The 15,844-nt window shown below is 50.0% G+C and overlaps 1 protein-coding gene across 4 annotated transcripts in view; it reads right to left on the bottom strand.

Annotated features, from left to right (window-relative positions):
- Window positions 1-4,935: 4,935 nt before the first annotated feature.
- PAX8 (paired box 8) overlaps window positions 4,936-15,844 on the bottom strand; it is a 57,472-nt gene continuing 46,563 nt past the window's right edge. For 2 of the 4 annotated variants that reach the window (XM_037527799.2, XM_037527801.2), the window contains 3 exons: window positions 14,219-14,320; window positions 7,758-7,844; window positions 4,938-6,337 (listed from right to left, as the gene is read on the bottom strand). In XM_037527799.2, the coding sequence (XP_037383696.1) occupies window positions 6,261-6,337; window positions 7,758-7,844; window positions 14,219-14,320 (266 nt within the window). In that variant the 3' untranslated portion in view covers window positions 4,938-6,260. Of the gene's footprint in view, window positions 6,338-7,757; window positions 7,845-14,218; window positions 14,321-15,844 lie in introns of all 4 variants that reach the window. The other 2 variants (XM_037527798.2, XM_037527800.2) reach the window with 2 other exon arrangements.

Below are 15,844 nucleotides of genomic sequence, written 5' to 3'. Positions count from 1 at the left end.
TTTCTTACCTTTTTCTCTTTTCCTTTTCCTCTTTGGTTCAGAAATGAGTTTCCAGTCAGAACAAGCTCATCTGTTTGTGGACGATTTCTTTCCCTTCTGGCTACAATGAAATTCCCTGGGGAACGGGTGGGCTGATTGGCCAGAGGAATCTTTTGGTGACACTCTCTGGGTGTCCTCATACATACCTGGGGGATCCAATGTCGGCCACAGCTGGGGGCCTCTGCACTCAAGTCCCCCAGAAGGTTGGGGCAGGGTTGAGAAGGTGGTTTGCTGGTGGTGGGAAGGTGAGGGGATGAGAGTTCCAGTCCATACTCCTGGCAAGGCCTGAGGCTGCCAGTTACCCTTGCTACCCATGCCCCTCATCATTACCCCCAAAATGAGCAGACGTAAAGCAAACAAGAAAAGATTTATTTGTAATGAACATGGCTCCCTTTTGAGGCCTGCTCCTGGAGTTCGGGCAGCAGGCGGGTGGGTATGTGTGTGATTGTGACACGCATGTGGGCCTGGGCTCCCTCCCCATGTTCCACCGGGAGGGTGCCTTGGCAGGGAAGGAGGCAGAGGGGAAGTGGGGGTCTCTGAGAGGGTGGGGACGGAGGCTCGGTGGGGGGGAGGGTGTTGGCTTCATGCTGGTACTAGTTTGATTTATCCCTAATGAGTTCTCAGCACATGGCTGCTCCCGGCTCACTCCAGGGGCCAGCTCGGCCTCCCGCGGGCCCCAGCCCGCCCCAACTCCAGAACAGCCGCCGCTTGCTCAGAAAAGAGCCAATTTCCACACTGCACAGTCCGCTTCACTCAAGGGGAAATCACATTTCCCTGGGAGAGCCGCAGGCAGCGCTTCACTCCACAGCCTGGCTGCCTGCCACCGGGCACAGATGTGGAGGAGCCAGCCCAACCTCCCTTCTCCCCACCCAGAGCCCTGCTTCCCACCTCCCACAGCCCCGAGCCCCCAGCCCAGATCTGCCTCTCTGCCTCTGGGGCTTAGCCTTCGTGGCTATGCAGTAGTGGGAGAAGGGTGTGGTCCAGGGTCCAGGGGAGGCTGCTGACCACAAGGGGACTGTCCTCACATCATCTTCTAGCTGCCTTTAGGAAGTCAGGCATCTGGTTCAGGTTGAGGGGCTTAGAGATGCCGAGGAGGGGAGATGGTGGTGTGTGTGCATGTGAGCAGGGTGAGGGGGCTGGCTCCTGCCACTGGGAGATAACTACCTCCATGGCAGTGTCCCAGAGTCCCCCAAAGAGCCAGAGGAGGGGAGGAAGGCAGTGAGAGGACAAGATGCCCTGAGGTAACGAGATGGGTGAAGGAAGAAGTGCTCCGGGCACTTCTTGAGCACAGTGCAGGAGCTCTGAACCTTTGGGGAGCGTGCAGAAGGTGACAGGCCTAGGGGAGCACACATGGGCCACTTCAAATTTGTCTTTTTTTGGCTAAAGCTTGATTTGGGGAGGGTTTCTTTGGGGGCTGAGTAGAAACTATTTTTCATGTTTCTTTCTTTTCCATGGAGAAGGCATAAACACCTCTGTTCCAGTAAAGCCCTGACTGAATTTCTCCTCTCTTACCCCAGCCTTCCTCATCTTAGCAAAACTATTGAAGATGATGCCTAAAGCCATGTGGGCGCGTCACTCAGTCATGGTGGCCTCTTGCATACACAGGATGTATACAGGGCATTACTAGACTTCTAGATGGTTTTCTCTATTTGCCAGCCTGGAAGAACCCAGAGGGGTATAAGATGATTTTTCCTGTGCTCTGACACATACAAACTGAGGCAGAGGACAAATACAGATGGAAATGCTTGATGACCATAAAGAATATGGAGACTAGGGTCTCCCTGGTGGTGCAGAGGTTAAAGAAAGCACTATCAAGCTATCACCAGCCATTGTAGCACCAGTTCAATCCCCAGCCAGCCAGGGAGCAACCCACATGCACAGCAGACCTCTCCTGTCTTGCCTGCTGCTCCCCTCAGCAGTGCATTTCAGACAATCTGCATCTTCTGCTCCCTGCTCTGTCTGGTGAATCCTCTCACCCCCCGCACCTCTGGCTTACACCCCAGTTCTTGTATGCATAAATAAATAACTCTTTAAAAAAAAAGAGGATATGGAGACTTAGGACCAAGGATGGAGTGCATGGGAGGACCCGAGTACTCTGGAGCTCCACCCAGCTCCTTTCTCACTTGCCTACATGCTGAGTTCTGAGCTTTCATTCAGGCCCAGTGACCAACTTGGGAGTAGGAGGCGGTGCCCCGAGTGGCAATTTACTCTGTCCCTCTCCTCAAAGCAAAGGCAGGTGCTTGAGGTCTCTGCAGAAGCCTGGTCACATCCAGATTTAAGGCCTTAGATTAGGGAGCAGACTGTGGGTCCAGTTACTCTGAATGACCTTGCAAAAGTCACCTCTCCTCTCAGTTTCCCCAAACGCAAAGCTAGGCCCATGTTCAAGATCAGAGAGAAAGATGAAAGTGAATGGATTTTGTTAACAGAAAGAAACTGGGTCTCTGTGAAGAGTTATTATACTTTCTGAAGACTGGGAGGGGAGAGAGGTCAGTCAGGGTGAGGAGGGCAGGAAGGACACCCCAAGCCCTCTGCCTTGAAGCTCACTCTCAGACCCACTGACTAGGGGCACTGAGGCACCCAGATCCCTCTTCCTGCACCCACCCCTAAAGGACAAGGGAATCCCCATTGTCTTATCTTTGACCAACAGGCAGGTAGGGGTGTAGGGGTGTGTGTGTGTGTGTGTGTGTGTGTGTGTGTGTTTGGGGGAGGGAAGCAGGAGGGTGAAGGCAGCAGAGCGGGCAATGGGAAACCCCAGCAGGCTCCTCAGCTTCTCTGGTCTATTTCCTGACCTCTAGACTGTGGTCACTAACTCCTCCTCCTTGAGGCTATGGTGAGAGTTGAGTGTGCATCGGGCACATGAGGGGCAGACATTACATTTTTAGTAATGGCTCATGGCAAGAATATTGAAGATGTGAGGGGAGGGGTTGGAACCAGCCTGGGGCCAGCCTTGGAAGCAGAACTCCTAGCTGCCCCAGGCCCCATCGTGCTCACTGTGGGAAGTGGTCAGATGCTCCAAGTGCCACCTTGGAAAGATAGGTTATGGGTGCTGTCCAACCTGGTGGACCGGGCAGGGTTGGACAGGGGTACCTAGGAGGTCCAGGCACTGTAGACTGGCCTCTGGGTACAAGGAGGGTGGGAGGAGTGGAGGAGGGTGGTGAGGATGTTGGACCAGGGAGAGTAGCTAGGAAAGCTAAAGAGCCCTTTCACACAAGCAGAGCAGGGGACTGTCCCTGTGTGCCCTGGGGGTTTGGGGGCCCTCCATGCCTTGGGAAGGCCTGAGCCCCATACCTCATCTCCAGTTCTGCCAACACACTATTCCACTCCCATACACCTTCAAAGGAACCAGGTCCCGACTCTGCTACATGCCCCTTCACTTGCAGCAGCCCACACTCCTGCCCACACGCTTGTCATGCTCCAGGTTTCTCTCTTCATTTTCCTCTACTGTGCCTCCCAGTGTGCCTTTCTAACTTTACCCCACACCACCCCTAATTCTGGTGCACCCCAAATCATATCTCTCCCTCAATATTATTGATAACTATATTTTCTGAACCCCAAAGGGGAATCCAAGGACCATTGATAGGTCCTGGCCAGGACTTACTGCACTGGGGTCACACACCACTTTCCCCAACACCTGCTCTGGCCAGTGACCTGGGGTGCTCACCTCACCTCAGAGAAAGGGAGCTCTAAACATGGTCACCCACAGCAAAAGTACAGTACATGTCTGCCCCTCTGTGACTTGGGGGTTGGAGAGGTCTTCCCGGGGCACAGAGTGTGCCCAGAGGGGATTCTGGTGGTCAATGCAAAGGATTGCTCTGCAGGCTCTTAGGACACTTGGCATGTCAACGTGATTCCTGGGTGGGTGGGGTTCATTGTAGCCCCAGAACCAAGCACTCAGGAGCCCCAAAGGCCATGATCATGAGCAGCCTCAGATATAATGGGATTCAGACTTGCCACTGTGCTTGTGGCCAGGAAGTCCTATTGAAGAATGAGCCCCATATCAGCTCCCCTCAGAAGAGAAGGGGACTGGTTTTGTTTGTGGGAGGGTACCCCACTATGGCTCCACTCTTCTTATGCCATCCTAGGTGAGCACACTTTCCTTTGGGATGACCAGGGAGGTAAGAGCTCCATCTCTCAGGCCCGGATGCTCATCTTTGGAATCTCTATGTGGGGTGAGGAGAGCTCTGATGAAGGGTGAGGAGTCCCCTCTTCCATCTGACTCAATCCCAGTTGTTTGTTGTCAAACTGTCAATACTAACCTGGGCATCCAGCCAAGGCTCTGCTCATCCCGCTTGGGTGCCACCTGGAGATGGTCCACATAGACACTAGACAGCCCTGTGGGCCTAGCACCCCACTGGGCAGAACCCTTGTAGTCACCCTTATTGTATTTCCCCCCTTGTTCATCAAAATTTCTTGCAAAGGAGTTATCCTAAGTCTCTGTGTCTCCCTCACTGCTTCCTGGCCTTACCACCCAGTTCTCTGTCAAGTCTTTAGGACCAAACCACAAGAAACTAGACCTGGAGTGGCAGCCCCAGAACCTACACTGGGTCTAGACCTCTCTAGCATCCCTTGGTACAAGTGCTGGAATTAAGGAGAGAAGACTTGATTGAGTGCCCTGCTTCCCATGGTGAGAAAGTTATTTTGTTTTTTTCCCTCGACCTTAGTTTCCCTATATGTAAAATGGGGCTATTATCAACTTAATTTATGTGGGCCCTCCTCACTGTACCTGACATATAATGGAGCCTGGTAAAGATCTTCTCCCTTCCCTCCCTCCCACTACAGGGTCGCAGAGATGTTTATGTGGGCTCCAGCACTGAGCTACTCCTGGATCTTTTTGCCAGCGCCCCTCTGGCCCCCCCAACCCTGCTGCCACTCTAGCCTCCTGTTTGTAGTAGCAACTACTGGTGTGGAGTGTGTGGTTAGCCTGGCACCATATACGTGCTCATTTTATCTTCACATTTACTCAGAGCTGGAGAAATCAAAGCTTGCTGGGAGTGAGTGGTTTGTTGGGTGTTGAACATCTACTAAGGGCATTGGGAGGTGCTAAGCGAGAGTCCTTGGGCAGAGATAGGCCTTTCAACCTCAGCCCCACAGTGGGCTCCCTCACCCCTGGGCCCAGAGGTTCTCTGCAGAAAAAGCCTTAGAGGAAGAGCAATGGTTTATTGAGTCATGTGGCAATGGTGGGTTATCTTTCGAAAAGAAAGAAGCATCAAGGAGAGAAGCCCAACACGCAGGGAGACAATTCACTGAGAGGCCAAAGTCTGGGTAGGAAGGAGGGAAGCTTGACCCAAACAGCTTCATTTACAGTATTTACAGTCAGGCCTTGGGGGCAAGAGCTCTGTGTGGGGGCAGAGCGGGAACCTCCACTGCTGGCTTCCAGGGTTGCCTCCTGGGCTCTTCCGTTGCTGTGGGCTTGGGCTGCAGGCAGCACGCTTACGCTGGCTTGGCGGGGGCTGTTGGGAGAGGGAAGCGGGCCCCAGCAACTCCACCTTGCTCTGCCTGGGAGGTTGCACCTTACCCCCCAGGAGCCAGAGGCCCTTTGGAAAGTCCGTCTCAAACTGTGGATGACTGGCAGGAGAAAATCTGGGGTGCACTTGTATGTTCACAGCAACAGGCAAAAAGTAGGTGTGCTGGCCACTGGATCAAGCTTCCGGTTGACTGGACCCAGCCCACAGCCTGTGGTCATGAAAGAGGAGCAGGAAGACCAAGCTGGCAGAGCAGAGGTGGAGATCCAGAGGCTCGGCTCAGGGGTAGGCGGGGTGACTTGCAGAGTGGCTGAGGGAGAGCCTTGTCATGGGCTCTGGCTTGTGGGTTGGTTGAAAGCGCTTATCACTCACGACTGCTACAGTGTGTTGATGACGGAGCCACAGAGGTGGCCTCATGTACCTCTAAGCCCACTGCAGGCCCCACTGGCCACCCCTTCCAGTGCCTCAGTTGTTGCCTTTTCTCTCCACATTTCTCCTCCAACTTTGTCTCTCTGGGAATGGGACAGTTCTCACTGCCTAGGACTCCCACCCTCATGAAGGAGTCTTGGAGGACAGTTTGGCCTTCTGCAAAGTCATCCTGTCTTTCATGGTTCATTAAGTCAACCACACAAGGAGTGAGCCGCTGGACTTGTGGTTATTTTTCATGTAATAAATAAAGATTCCTTTGTGTGACTCTCTGGGGCCTGTCCCAGGCCGAGTCCTCCTGTTGCTCGGTGGCTCCCACTGTCCCCATGGCAACTACAGATGGTCAAAGGCCGTAGCGGTGGTGGGCGGCGCGCTTGGCCTTGATGTGGAACTGTAATAATATGGGGAACCTGGACACATTAAAAAAAATAACAACACTGCTGGTCAGAAGGGGAAATTGCACCATAGCCTTCCCTGGCATCTGCTAACCTTTAAGACAGCACAAGTTAATCATTTATCCTTCTGGCCTATCAGATCATCAAAGATTAACTCCTCTCTAGGCCTGTTTCCTCCTCTGGCCTCACCTTTGAATTTCTGGCCAGAATGAGAATAGTTGCTTCTTATTTCTCCCCCCCCATGATTGCTTTGACCTTCAACACCCTGTTTCAGGGTAAGGACAACTGGGAACAGTTACATCTGGAACCCCAAGAACCAAGCACACTGGGGGCTCACTGGGGCCTTCCCTAGCCTTACCCAAACAGTGTGAGGTCAGAGAATCTTCTGTGTAGGGCCCAGGGGGACTAGAATCCTGGCTGCTCAAGGGGGATTGGGTTTGAGGGACTCCACAGGGGGCTCTGCTCCACCTGCAAGGTCAGTACGGGAGGCCAGGAGGGAAAGCCCTGAACCCTGATGCATCTCAATCTTTCTGGCTAAACTGAACAGAAAAGCAGCTTGGAGTTGAACTTCTCTGGCAATCACAGCCCAGGTGAGCCACCTTTCCAGTCTTTTCTGGAACATCAGGAGGTAATGAAAGGAGAGTGTGTTCCTGGTGTATGGTGGTTCTCCCAGGCCTGTGATATGTCTGTGGAGACAGCCGCACTTGCACCACTACTTCTCTCTGGCCTGGTTTGCTCTGTAACCTCAAGGTCATCACTCAGGGCGATTCCAGAGGGATTCTTCCAGGTTCCCATGTATGGGATTAGTTTCCTAAAAGTGTTCTCTACCCAGCTCAGAGTACCAGTGTTAGAGGAATGAAAGGAGGCCTCAGACTTCATTCTTTGGACCTTGATCTTGAATGTTGTCCAAATATTAGGACCATGGTGGAACAAATGATTTCCATGTAAGCGTACTGATGCTGAGTCATGAGTATTTGTAAGCCCCTGAGATAATTCATGTCGGTGGTAGGAAGGCATTCTTTGTAATCAGCATGCTCCCAAGAAGGAGAGCAGCTGGCACCCCTAAAGGGAGCTCCTGGGGCAGTGTCTGACGTGAGCCCTGAAGGCAGAAAGCCTACCTTTAGACTTTTCTTGAACCTACCACTGCCCTCCCTGGAAAGACCTGAACCCTGAGTCTAAAACAAAGGTTGAACAGACATGGCCTTGGGTAGCAGGTGGAAGAGTGATAAAGGGATGTCTCCTGCTTCTGCCCTCTTCCCTGGAACAAGGAGGTATACTGCCCTTCCCTCTACCTTTGTGGATTACCAATAACACCTGTCTTCCCAGCCCTCCCTCTAACCTGGGCCTTCCAGTTTTCAGACAACTTTGAACCAGTCTTGCACCCCCACCCTGTCCTGTAAAGCAGAGGGCCTGGGCAGCCCCAGAGGTGACTTACTCAGCAAGCTGGAGTTGGGGAAGCGCCAGGCCTCGCCATAGGAGGAGTAGGGGGTGTGGCCATAGGTGTTGCCAGAGTATTCACTTCCTGTTGGAGGTACAAAAGGGAGAGGCCTGTGAGGCAGAGGCCTGTGAGGCAGACGCACCAATGTGGAGGTAAGGAGAAGGATCTGCAGGGCTGGCATTGGGAAATCCCTGGGGGACTGGTAGAACCAGGCAGAGACAGTGGGAGCTCAGAAGGCCCTCCATCAACCCTTTGGGGGCCTCTCAGTCTGCATCATTTTGGATCATACCCTCTTTGCCAGGTATTGGAGTCACCACTCTGACACGCTCAACCCTCACAGGAGCCCCAAGAGGTAGATTTTATCATCATGCCCATTTTCCAGATGGCACAGCAGACGCTGAGGATTGCAGAAGCTTCCAAAGCTGCAGGGTCTGGTGGAGTTTAGGGGCTGTGCCCAGGGCAGCCTGGAGCTTCTGCAGAAGGATCTTTCCAAGAGCGGCTGACGGGGGTGAGAGGAGGCTAACCTCTGTCAAGGAAGCAGTAAGTCTAAGCTTTTCAGATTGCCTCAGTGTGAGTTTTCTAGGAAGGAGGGGTATGGGTGTGTGTGTATGGAAGGGATGCTGAGGACCAAGGGTGGGAGGACAGTGGCCCTTGGGGGCACGTCTTGGGGACTCATGTTCTGACACTTGCTCCCAGGTGTTGGTTGTCTGACACCAAGTCTGCCACTTGGAGTAAACTCAGTGCATGAATTTATACAAAATAGATGCAATCACTTCTTTCTGTGAGTGGATTCTTGACTGTACTAGAGGAATTAAATTTATCAAAGAAATTACTTAAGAATTTCCTGAAACAACAACAAAGTCGAGCAAGGCACCACAATGGTACTTAGTATGAAGCTTGAAGTTGGCAAGCACTTGCCCACACGCTGAGTCCCTCACTCTCACTGCCATCCCAGGGAGCACCCATCAACATGGCCAAGTTACAGAGAGGACACTGCAGTCACTCAAATCACACTGCTGGTAAATGGCAGAGCGCATCTTAGGGCTCTTAACTTCAAATTCCAGATAATCTTTCATGCATTTATGAGATGAGACTCCTTATACAAAGTCAGGTCCCTGCAACCCAGAAATTGATGAATGTTCACACCACCATTCAGACTCTCAACTCCTGTTTTGAGCAAGCACCTTGTATGGCTCTTCCACTCCTTTGCAGGCTCAGGAAGGGCAGCTTGAAACTGCTTGGCTCTGCAGCTGACTTGTTGGAGACAAATCCCAACTCCCCACTTCCTGGCTGTTTGGACAAATCACTTGACCTTTCTGAGTCTTGGTTTTCTCATCTGTAAACAGGGCAAATTCTTGTCCCTACCTTTGGGTTTCAGTGAGGATTAAATTAGCTAATACACATTAGATTCTGAGTACTATGAAGCACTCAAGAAATGTCAGCTTTTATTACTTTCCCATTAAGCGGACGCTAAAATAAAGCCCAAGGGAGGCTCAAATTAGTTTCAAAGTTTGGGTTGGGGTCAGGGGAGTCACTTCCTTGCCAGAGGAAAAGGGGGGACCCCTTGAAGCAGAGGCAGGCGCCTGCATCCCTTCCTTGTCTAGGGAGTAAGTGATAGGCATTAACAGGAAGCTCCTCAGGCGCAGGGACAGGTCCAACTCACATCAGGAACAGAAAATCTATGTGTGAAAGGGAAGGAAGGAGGGAGGGGACAGGGATAGAAGAAAGGAGGAAAGAGTACAAAGGAGAAAAAAAAAAACTAAGAGATGATCTAATTCACTTACTGATTTCATAAATGAAGAAACTCAACTCACAGGGGGAAGATTCCCCCCCCACCTCAAAGTTTCAGGTTCAACTGTCAATTGCACTAGAATCCTTAGGCCCCACTCCAGGGTTCTTTCATGCATCCCACAAGGCGGAGTGCCCCGTTTACTGCTGGTGTACCCCAGATGGGATTTCCCTGGCTTCAGTGATTCTACACTGGCTCCACAAAAAGGACCTCTGTGCTTTAACTCTACCTCCCCCAACCCACCCCCCAGAAACATTGCCATCCCTAAAGGACAAGCAAGAGGGATAGAAAATGCAAGGTGTTCGCCATGTCATTTTGTCACTTACTCACTCCTCTAATTTACGGAGCACCTATCTGTTTCAGTCACATGAAGGTGGCACACTCATGGATGCAGCACCTTCCCACCACCAGCCCTCTCATCTGCCAGCAGTGGATGAAATGTCCCAGCACCCAAGAAAGGCCTCCACTGTCTCTTCATCCAGTCCCACTCACCTTCCCAAGTACTTGGCCCCTACAATTTATCCCTTCTTTTTGCTGCTTCATCAATCTCTCCCTTTCTAATTCATCACTCCCTTCAGCCTGCGAACTTGCTGTTCTATCTTTTCTTAAAAATCCTCATCAGACCCCACCTCCCACTCCAGTTTCCAGTCCCTTTCTCTGCTACAAGGTCTCTGCCTTCCCTCTCTGATCAGGCCAAGGTAAATCCCCACAAATTCCTGCAACCACGACCCTGCTCATCCCAGTGGTCACTTCTGTGCCACCACCTCCTCTTCACTATTACTCCCTCTGAGATTTTGTGACATTCAATCTTATGGTTTGCTTCCCAACCCATTGTGCTTCCCTCTCGCTCTCCGTTCTGGTTCCTTCTCTGCTGGAAGTCTGAATGTTGCAGAATCCCAAGGCTTAGTCTGTGAGCCTTCTGTGCTTTTGCATTCCCAGTCTCTCTCCAGTGATCATGTCTACTCCTGTGGCATGAAATAACAGCTATGTACAAGGGCTGAAAATTACGCCCTAGTCAGAATTATCTCCTGACTTCAGACATACATCCTATGCCTACTGACCTATTAAACTGGGTATCTAGGAGGCACCTCAATCCTAATATGGCCAACTACAGCTCTTGATTTCCACCTTCACACACTTGACTCTTCATTGCTAATCTCTCACATATATCCTTGTTACCACCACCATCCATGCAGTTTCCTAAGCCCCAGACTGACGAGCCATCCTTGTTTTCTCTGATTTTGAACTTCTACCAATCTCTACTAATCAACCCAACTGACCAGCAAGTTTTGTTGGCTCTACCATCAAAATATATCTTCAGTGTCTCTTTTCTCCTCCTTCACTGCTACACCTAGTCCAAGTCACTGTGAACTCTTAAATGAACTACTGCAATTACTGCCCCTCAATGGGTCTTTGTGCTTCTCTTGACCATCTGTAACCATGTCCCCAGCAGCCTGAGCAGTCTTAAAATCTGACCCAGCCACCACCAACATCTCATTTTTGTAGTGCTCTTCTCCCTCACTCTCTGTTCTTGGATATACTTACCCTCTTTCTGTGTGTGACTATGCTAAACTGGTTCCTGCCTAGGGGCCTTTGCACTTGCTGTTCTTCTGGTCAGGGGATGATCTGCCCCAGTTTATCACTTGGCTGACCACTTTGAACACCTTCTCAGAGAAGCCTCCCCTGATCACCCAATCTAAAGTAGTTATCTCTTCTCCCTGTGGCTCTTAATATATCATCCTACTTTATTGTCTTCACAGTACTTATCACTATCTGAAATGATCTCATTTATTCATTCTTTGATTTATTTACTGTACTTTTTCTCTATGACTAGGTTGCAAATTCTATGTCTTATTCACTGTTGTATCCACAGCAACCAGAAAGTAGATTCTCAACAAAATTTTTGTTAAATGAAAAGGAGGTGAATACATGGCAGGATGCAAAGACAGATGGAAGGGTGCAAGATGGACAGATGGATAATGGAAAGATGAGTAGACGAAAGGATGGGTGGATGGATGGGTGGGTGGATGGGTGGGGAGGTGGATGGATGAATGAATAGAAGGTGAGATAATAGAGGGACAGAAGAATGAATGAGGAGATGTATGGAAACATGTACATATAAATAGATGGAAAGATGAATGGATGGATCCATGTATCTGGAGTTCTCAATTCAGTTCCAGAGCTGATGTGAGGGTCATTAACTGTGTTAATGGAGCAGGGACAACAACAATAACAACAACAACAATTAGAGGGCAAAACTGAAGATGAATGGACAAGAGAAATTTGTGTCTTGGTCCTATTCCTACTTCATTCTCCTATGACTTGCGTGATAGGAGGTGACATGGAGTAGGAGAAAGAGCCCTGGATTTGAAATTCATGACCTGTGCTTGAACAGCTCAGTCACTTAGTACAGCGATGATCAGGAGGGCACTACTTTTCTTTTCTAAGCTTGTTTCCTTATCTTTATAAAACTAGGTTAATACCAGCCACCCATGGTGAGTATTAAAGGAGAAATTAAGTTCTAGCTATGAATGGCCAGGCACAGAGAAGTGCATAATACATGATCTCTTCCTTCCTTCCACCAGTTGGTTAAGAGTATCATTGCCGGGCCTCCCTCATGGTGCAAGAGGTTAAGACGCAACCTATGAAGCTAGCTACAGCCACTGCAGCATGAGTTTGATCCCCGGCAGCCAGGAAGCAACCCACATGGCAGAGCAGACCTCTCCTGACTCGCCCGCTGCTCCCCTCAGCAGTGTATTTCAGTAGATCTGCCTGTTCTGCTCCCCACTCTGTCTCTGTGAATCCTCTCACCCCCCACACCTCTGGCCTGTACCCCAGCTCTTGTATGCATAAATAAATAAATTTAAAAAAAAAGAGTGTCATGCCATGCCTTGCTTTACACATTTATTATGTACCTAACACACAGTAGGTGTTCCATGAAGATTTATTGATTTTAATGGAAGGCATCCCCACTTTGTCAACCAGCAGATTGCTTCCACCACTAAGAGATGGACAATTTTTTTTACAAAAAAAAGTTTCCCTAAGAATTCATCTGCACCACAGAGTTCTTAGGAGCCAGGTGATGGATTTAAATAGCACTGCATTTTCTGAAAACCGATTTGCACGTAACTTACCAGGTGCTTATCCACCTTGCTAGGCAAGGCTCTTCCCTTTTGCAATTCATTTGCAGTAGATGCCATGGTTGTGTTATTTTTTTCCAAACACCCATGCAGGAGTAAGTCTTTCTGGAAACAACCTGGGGGCGTTTGTGGGAGGCCAAGCCTTGTAGCTACCTCACAGGTCAGATCCTGAACCCCAGGAACCCTTTGCCCTGGGCCTGCCCTGGGAGAATGATTCATAATTAAGAGGAAAGCCCTGTGCTTTATGTTTCTTCCTCCTCCTCTAAGCAGGCAGCAGGGGAAGGTGGAGAGGTTGGAAGGGGGATGGGGGGAGTCGGCTGGAGCCTGGGATTTTGATTGAGAGGCCCCATTATCCACACTCTTAAAAAAATAACCGAATCTTTTCCTTTTTTATCTTGACCAATCTCATTTCACGCTCCAGAAGAAGAAGGGAGGGAGGGAGGGAGTCTGGGCCAGGAGGGAGAGAGGAGTCAGTATTCTGTATTTTCAACGCTGCATTAAGCACATCGCCACGGTAACCAGGCAGCAACAAGTGCCAGCTCAGCAGGTTCCCAGGGAGCACAGAGCCTCCTTCCCTCCCTCACTTCTCCCATCCCTCCGCCCAGGAGAGCACAGCACACCTGCCTCAGCACAGGGCACCCAGAGTGGGTGGCTGGCAAGTAGTAATGCCTGCTGGAGAAAGTGGAATGTGCTAAGTCTCTGGGGTCAGAGCCAGGGAGGCTGGCCAGGGCCAGCATGGTGGTCAAGATAGCATGAGTTCCGAACTCCTTGTAGAAGTTCCAGGCCCTCAGGTCTCTCTGGGCAGTGGAAATAGTTTATTCCACCCTACCCCTCCTTGGGTCCTTCCTATTTGGTTCCTAAAAGAGTGAGATTTGTTTTCATCCCCCACCCTGGGTCACTGTTGGGTGACGATCATGCTGGTAGACAAAGAAACTCAAATGACCAATGACCAGCAGGCAAGACAGTCCAAATGATCGTGGAGAAATATTCCCAGTTCCTCTCATGCTCTGCCATACCTTTGGAGAACCTAGAACCTGAATCTTACCCATGCGTTCTTGAGTGAATGTAGATATGAGGGAGAATATATTCCAACAGTCTTCATCATCATCACCAATGCTATTAATACTCAGGCTTTTCAGAAAGGTAAGCTGAGTTTCATCCTAATTAAATAACCGGGGGCCTGTGGGTTGCTTAAGGACCAGGCTCTATTAAGTGCAGAGTATTTGGCTGGCCTCTAGCGCATGCTCCATCATTGCATTAAGAGAAGAAGTGGTAGAGCTTGGATTTGAGTACTATCTGTCCTACCCTTCTCTTTTCATCAGGATGGGTAGTGTGGGAGCATCTGGAAAGGAGAAGGCCAAGCTAGGGAGAGTTAAGGAGCCAGAACTGCCCTGAAACACTTTCTTCAAGCATTTATGAGAAGATACACCCTTTAGCTCATCCTTCAATGCATGGGACATACCTACTTCTTGTCCCCTCCTGCCCCACCATCTCCAGCACTTCCCCTCTTGCCCAGCCCCTCCCCTTACCTGCCACCATGCCTGCGATGGCAGAAGAGGCATAGCTGCCCTGTCCACTGGTGGGGATGTGGGGTGGGTATCCAGGCAGCGTGGGCCCCACCATCTCTCGCCCTGGAAAAATACAGCAAGGAATCATCAGTTGGGCCATAGTGGCTTCATCTTGCTCCCCTGAGGCTCCACAAGCCTTCCCACTCTCTCCAAGACCATTTTCCAAACCCACTTCCTCCTTCCTCCTCTGAGCCCAAGTTGCTCTTTCCTTGCACTGATCTTCTAGAAGACACAGGTTCCACCAGGCAGGGAACACTTACTATTACAGTTCTTTGTTCTCCAGTGATTTTATTTATGAGAATTTATTTATCCATGAAAATGTCATGGTATTAGAGGGAGCTTGAGGGCTATGTCTTCTAGGTTTTTCTTTATTCCCCACAACATCCAGCATAATGTTGGTACAGCTGGACTGAATGAGTAGAGCACATGGCACCTGACTCAGAGCTCACATTCCTTTCAGCCCCAGCTCTGAGGAGAACCAAGAATAAGGCCTCAACCAAGAAGTGTTGGCACAGGTGTGGCCTCCAGTCCCACTGCTATCCTTCTTTGAAGCTGAAGCAGACACTGCTAATCAATCACCGCAGACTTTCCCACTGAGCCAGAGAGGTTCCTACTGCTTAACCTGGCCTTCTCAGGGGATACAACCTGTTAGTTGTGAGGGACAAGAAATCTACTGGCTGTCTCTGAACTGCAAATGAGATGTGGATTGAGAGGTACTTAGCATCAAGTCCATAAACCACACATCTGTCAATTCCATTACTGAAAAGAACCACTTTCAGCAAAATAGATAACCATTTCTCTCTTTATTTGTGGATCATATCCTAGGTTTGGTGACACTGAGGCAGTTTTGGAAAGTCCTGATTTCCCTGACTCTACCTCCCCTCTACATGAGGTTGTCAAACTTTCCCATTTTGGAGATCCCATCCCGCTTCTTCCCCTGTCCCTGTGCCCAAGTTCCAAAGGCCCTGATCAGACTCTCCCTCACCCAGGGATTCTTTGCAAAGTGCCAGTGCATCCTGGTCTGCCACTGTATGGCCACTCTCCCCATAGGTGTGTTTATTTAAACAATGCCCATTTCATTGTCAAAATGCCTATTTTGAATGATGAATTATTTGGTTATCCTAGTTCTTTGGTGATGTTTACAGGGTCAACCTCAGCTCTATTTGCATTCGGGGCTGGATAATTCTTAGTCATGGGGACTGTCCTGTGCTTTGTAGGATGTTTAGCAACATCCCTGGTCTCTGCCTGTTGGATGCCAGTTGCAGCTTCCACCTAGTATGACAATCAAAAATATCTCTAGATTTTGCCATATATTCCCAGGGGGCAAAACTGCCACTGGTTGAGAACTACTATATTAAATTATGACCATTTTACCCAAATGCCTCCTGTATCTCCCACACTGGGGGCTGCTTTTTCTCCTAAGACTTACATGGGTTCCCCATGGCCCCTATCCATTTACTGGTGCATCACCTCTTTGGCAATGTTTGTCCAACGTCCCTCCCATCAAATCCCCTGGAGGTCCTTAATATTTCAGCACCTTAGGGGGTCTGATAATGATGGAAGGGAAGGTATAGCACCTGGAACTTT

This window comes from Talpa occidentalis, unplaced genomic scaffold (assembly GCF_014898055.3).
Source record: "Talpa occidentalis isolate TD23 unplaced genomic scaffold, MPIMG_talOcc4v2.1 talOcc4.5, whole genome shotgun sequence".
NCBI lineage: Eukaryota > Metazoa > Chordata > Mammalia > Eulipotyphla > Talpidae > Talpa > Talpa occidentalis.
This window is presented reverse-complemented; position numbering and strand designations above follow the sequence as displayed.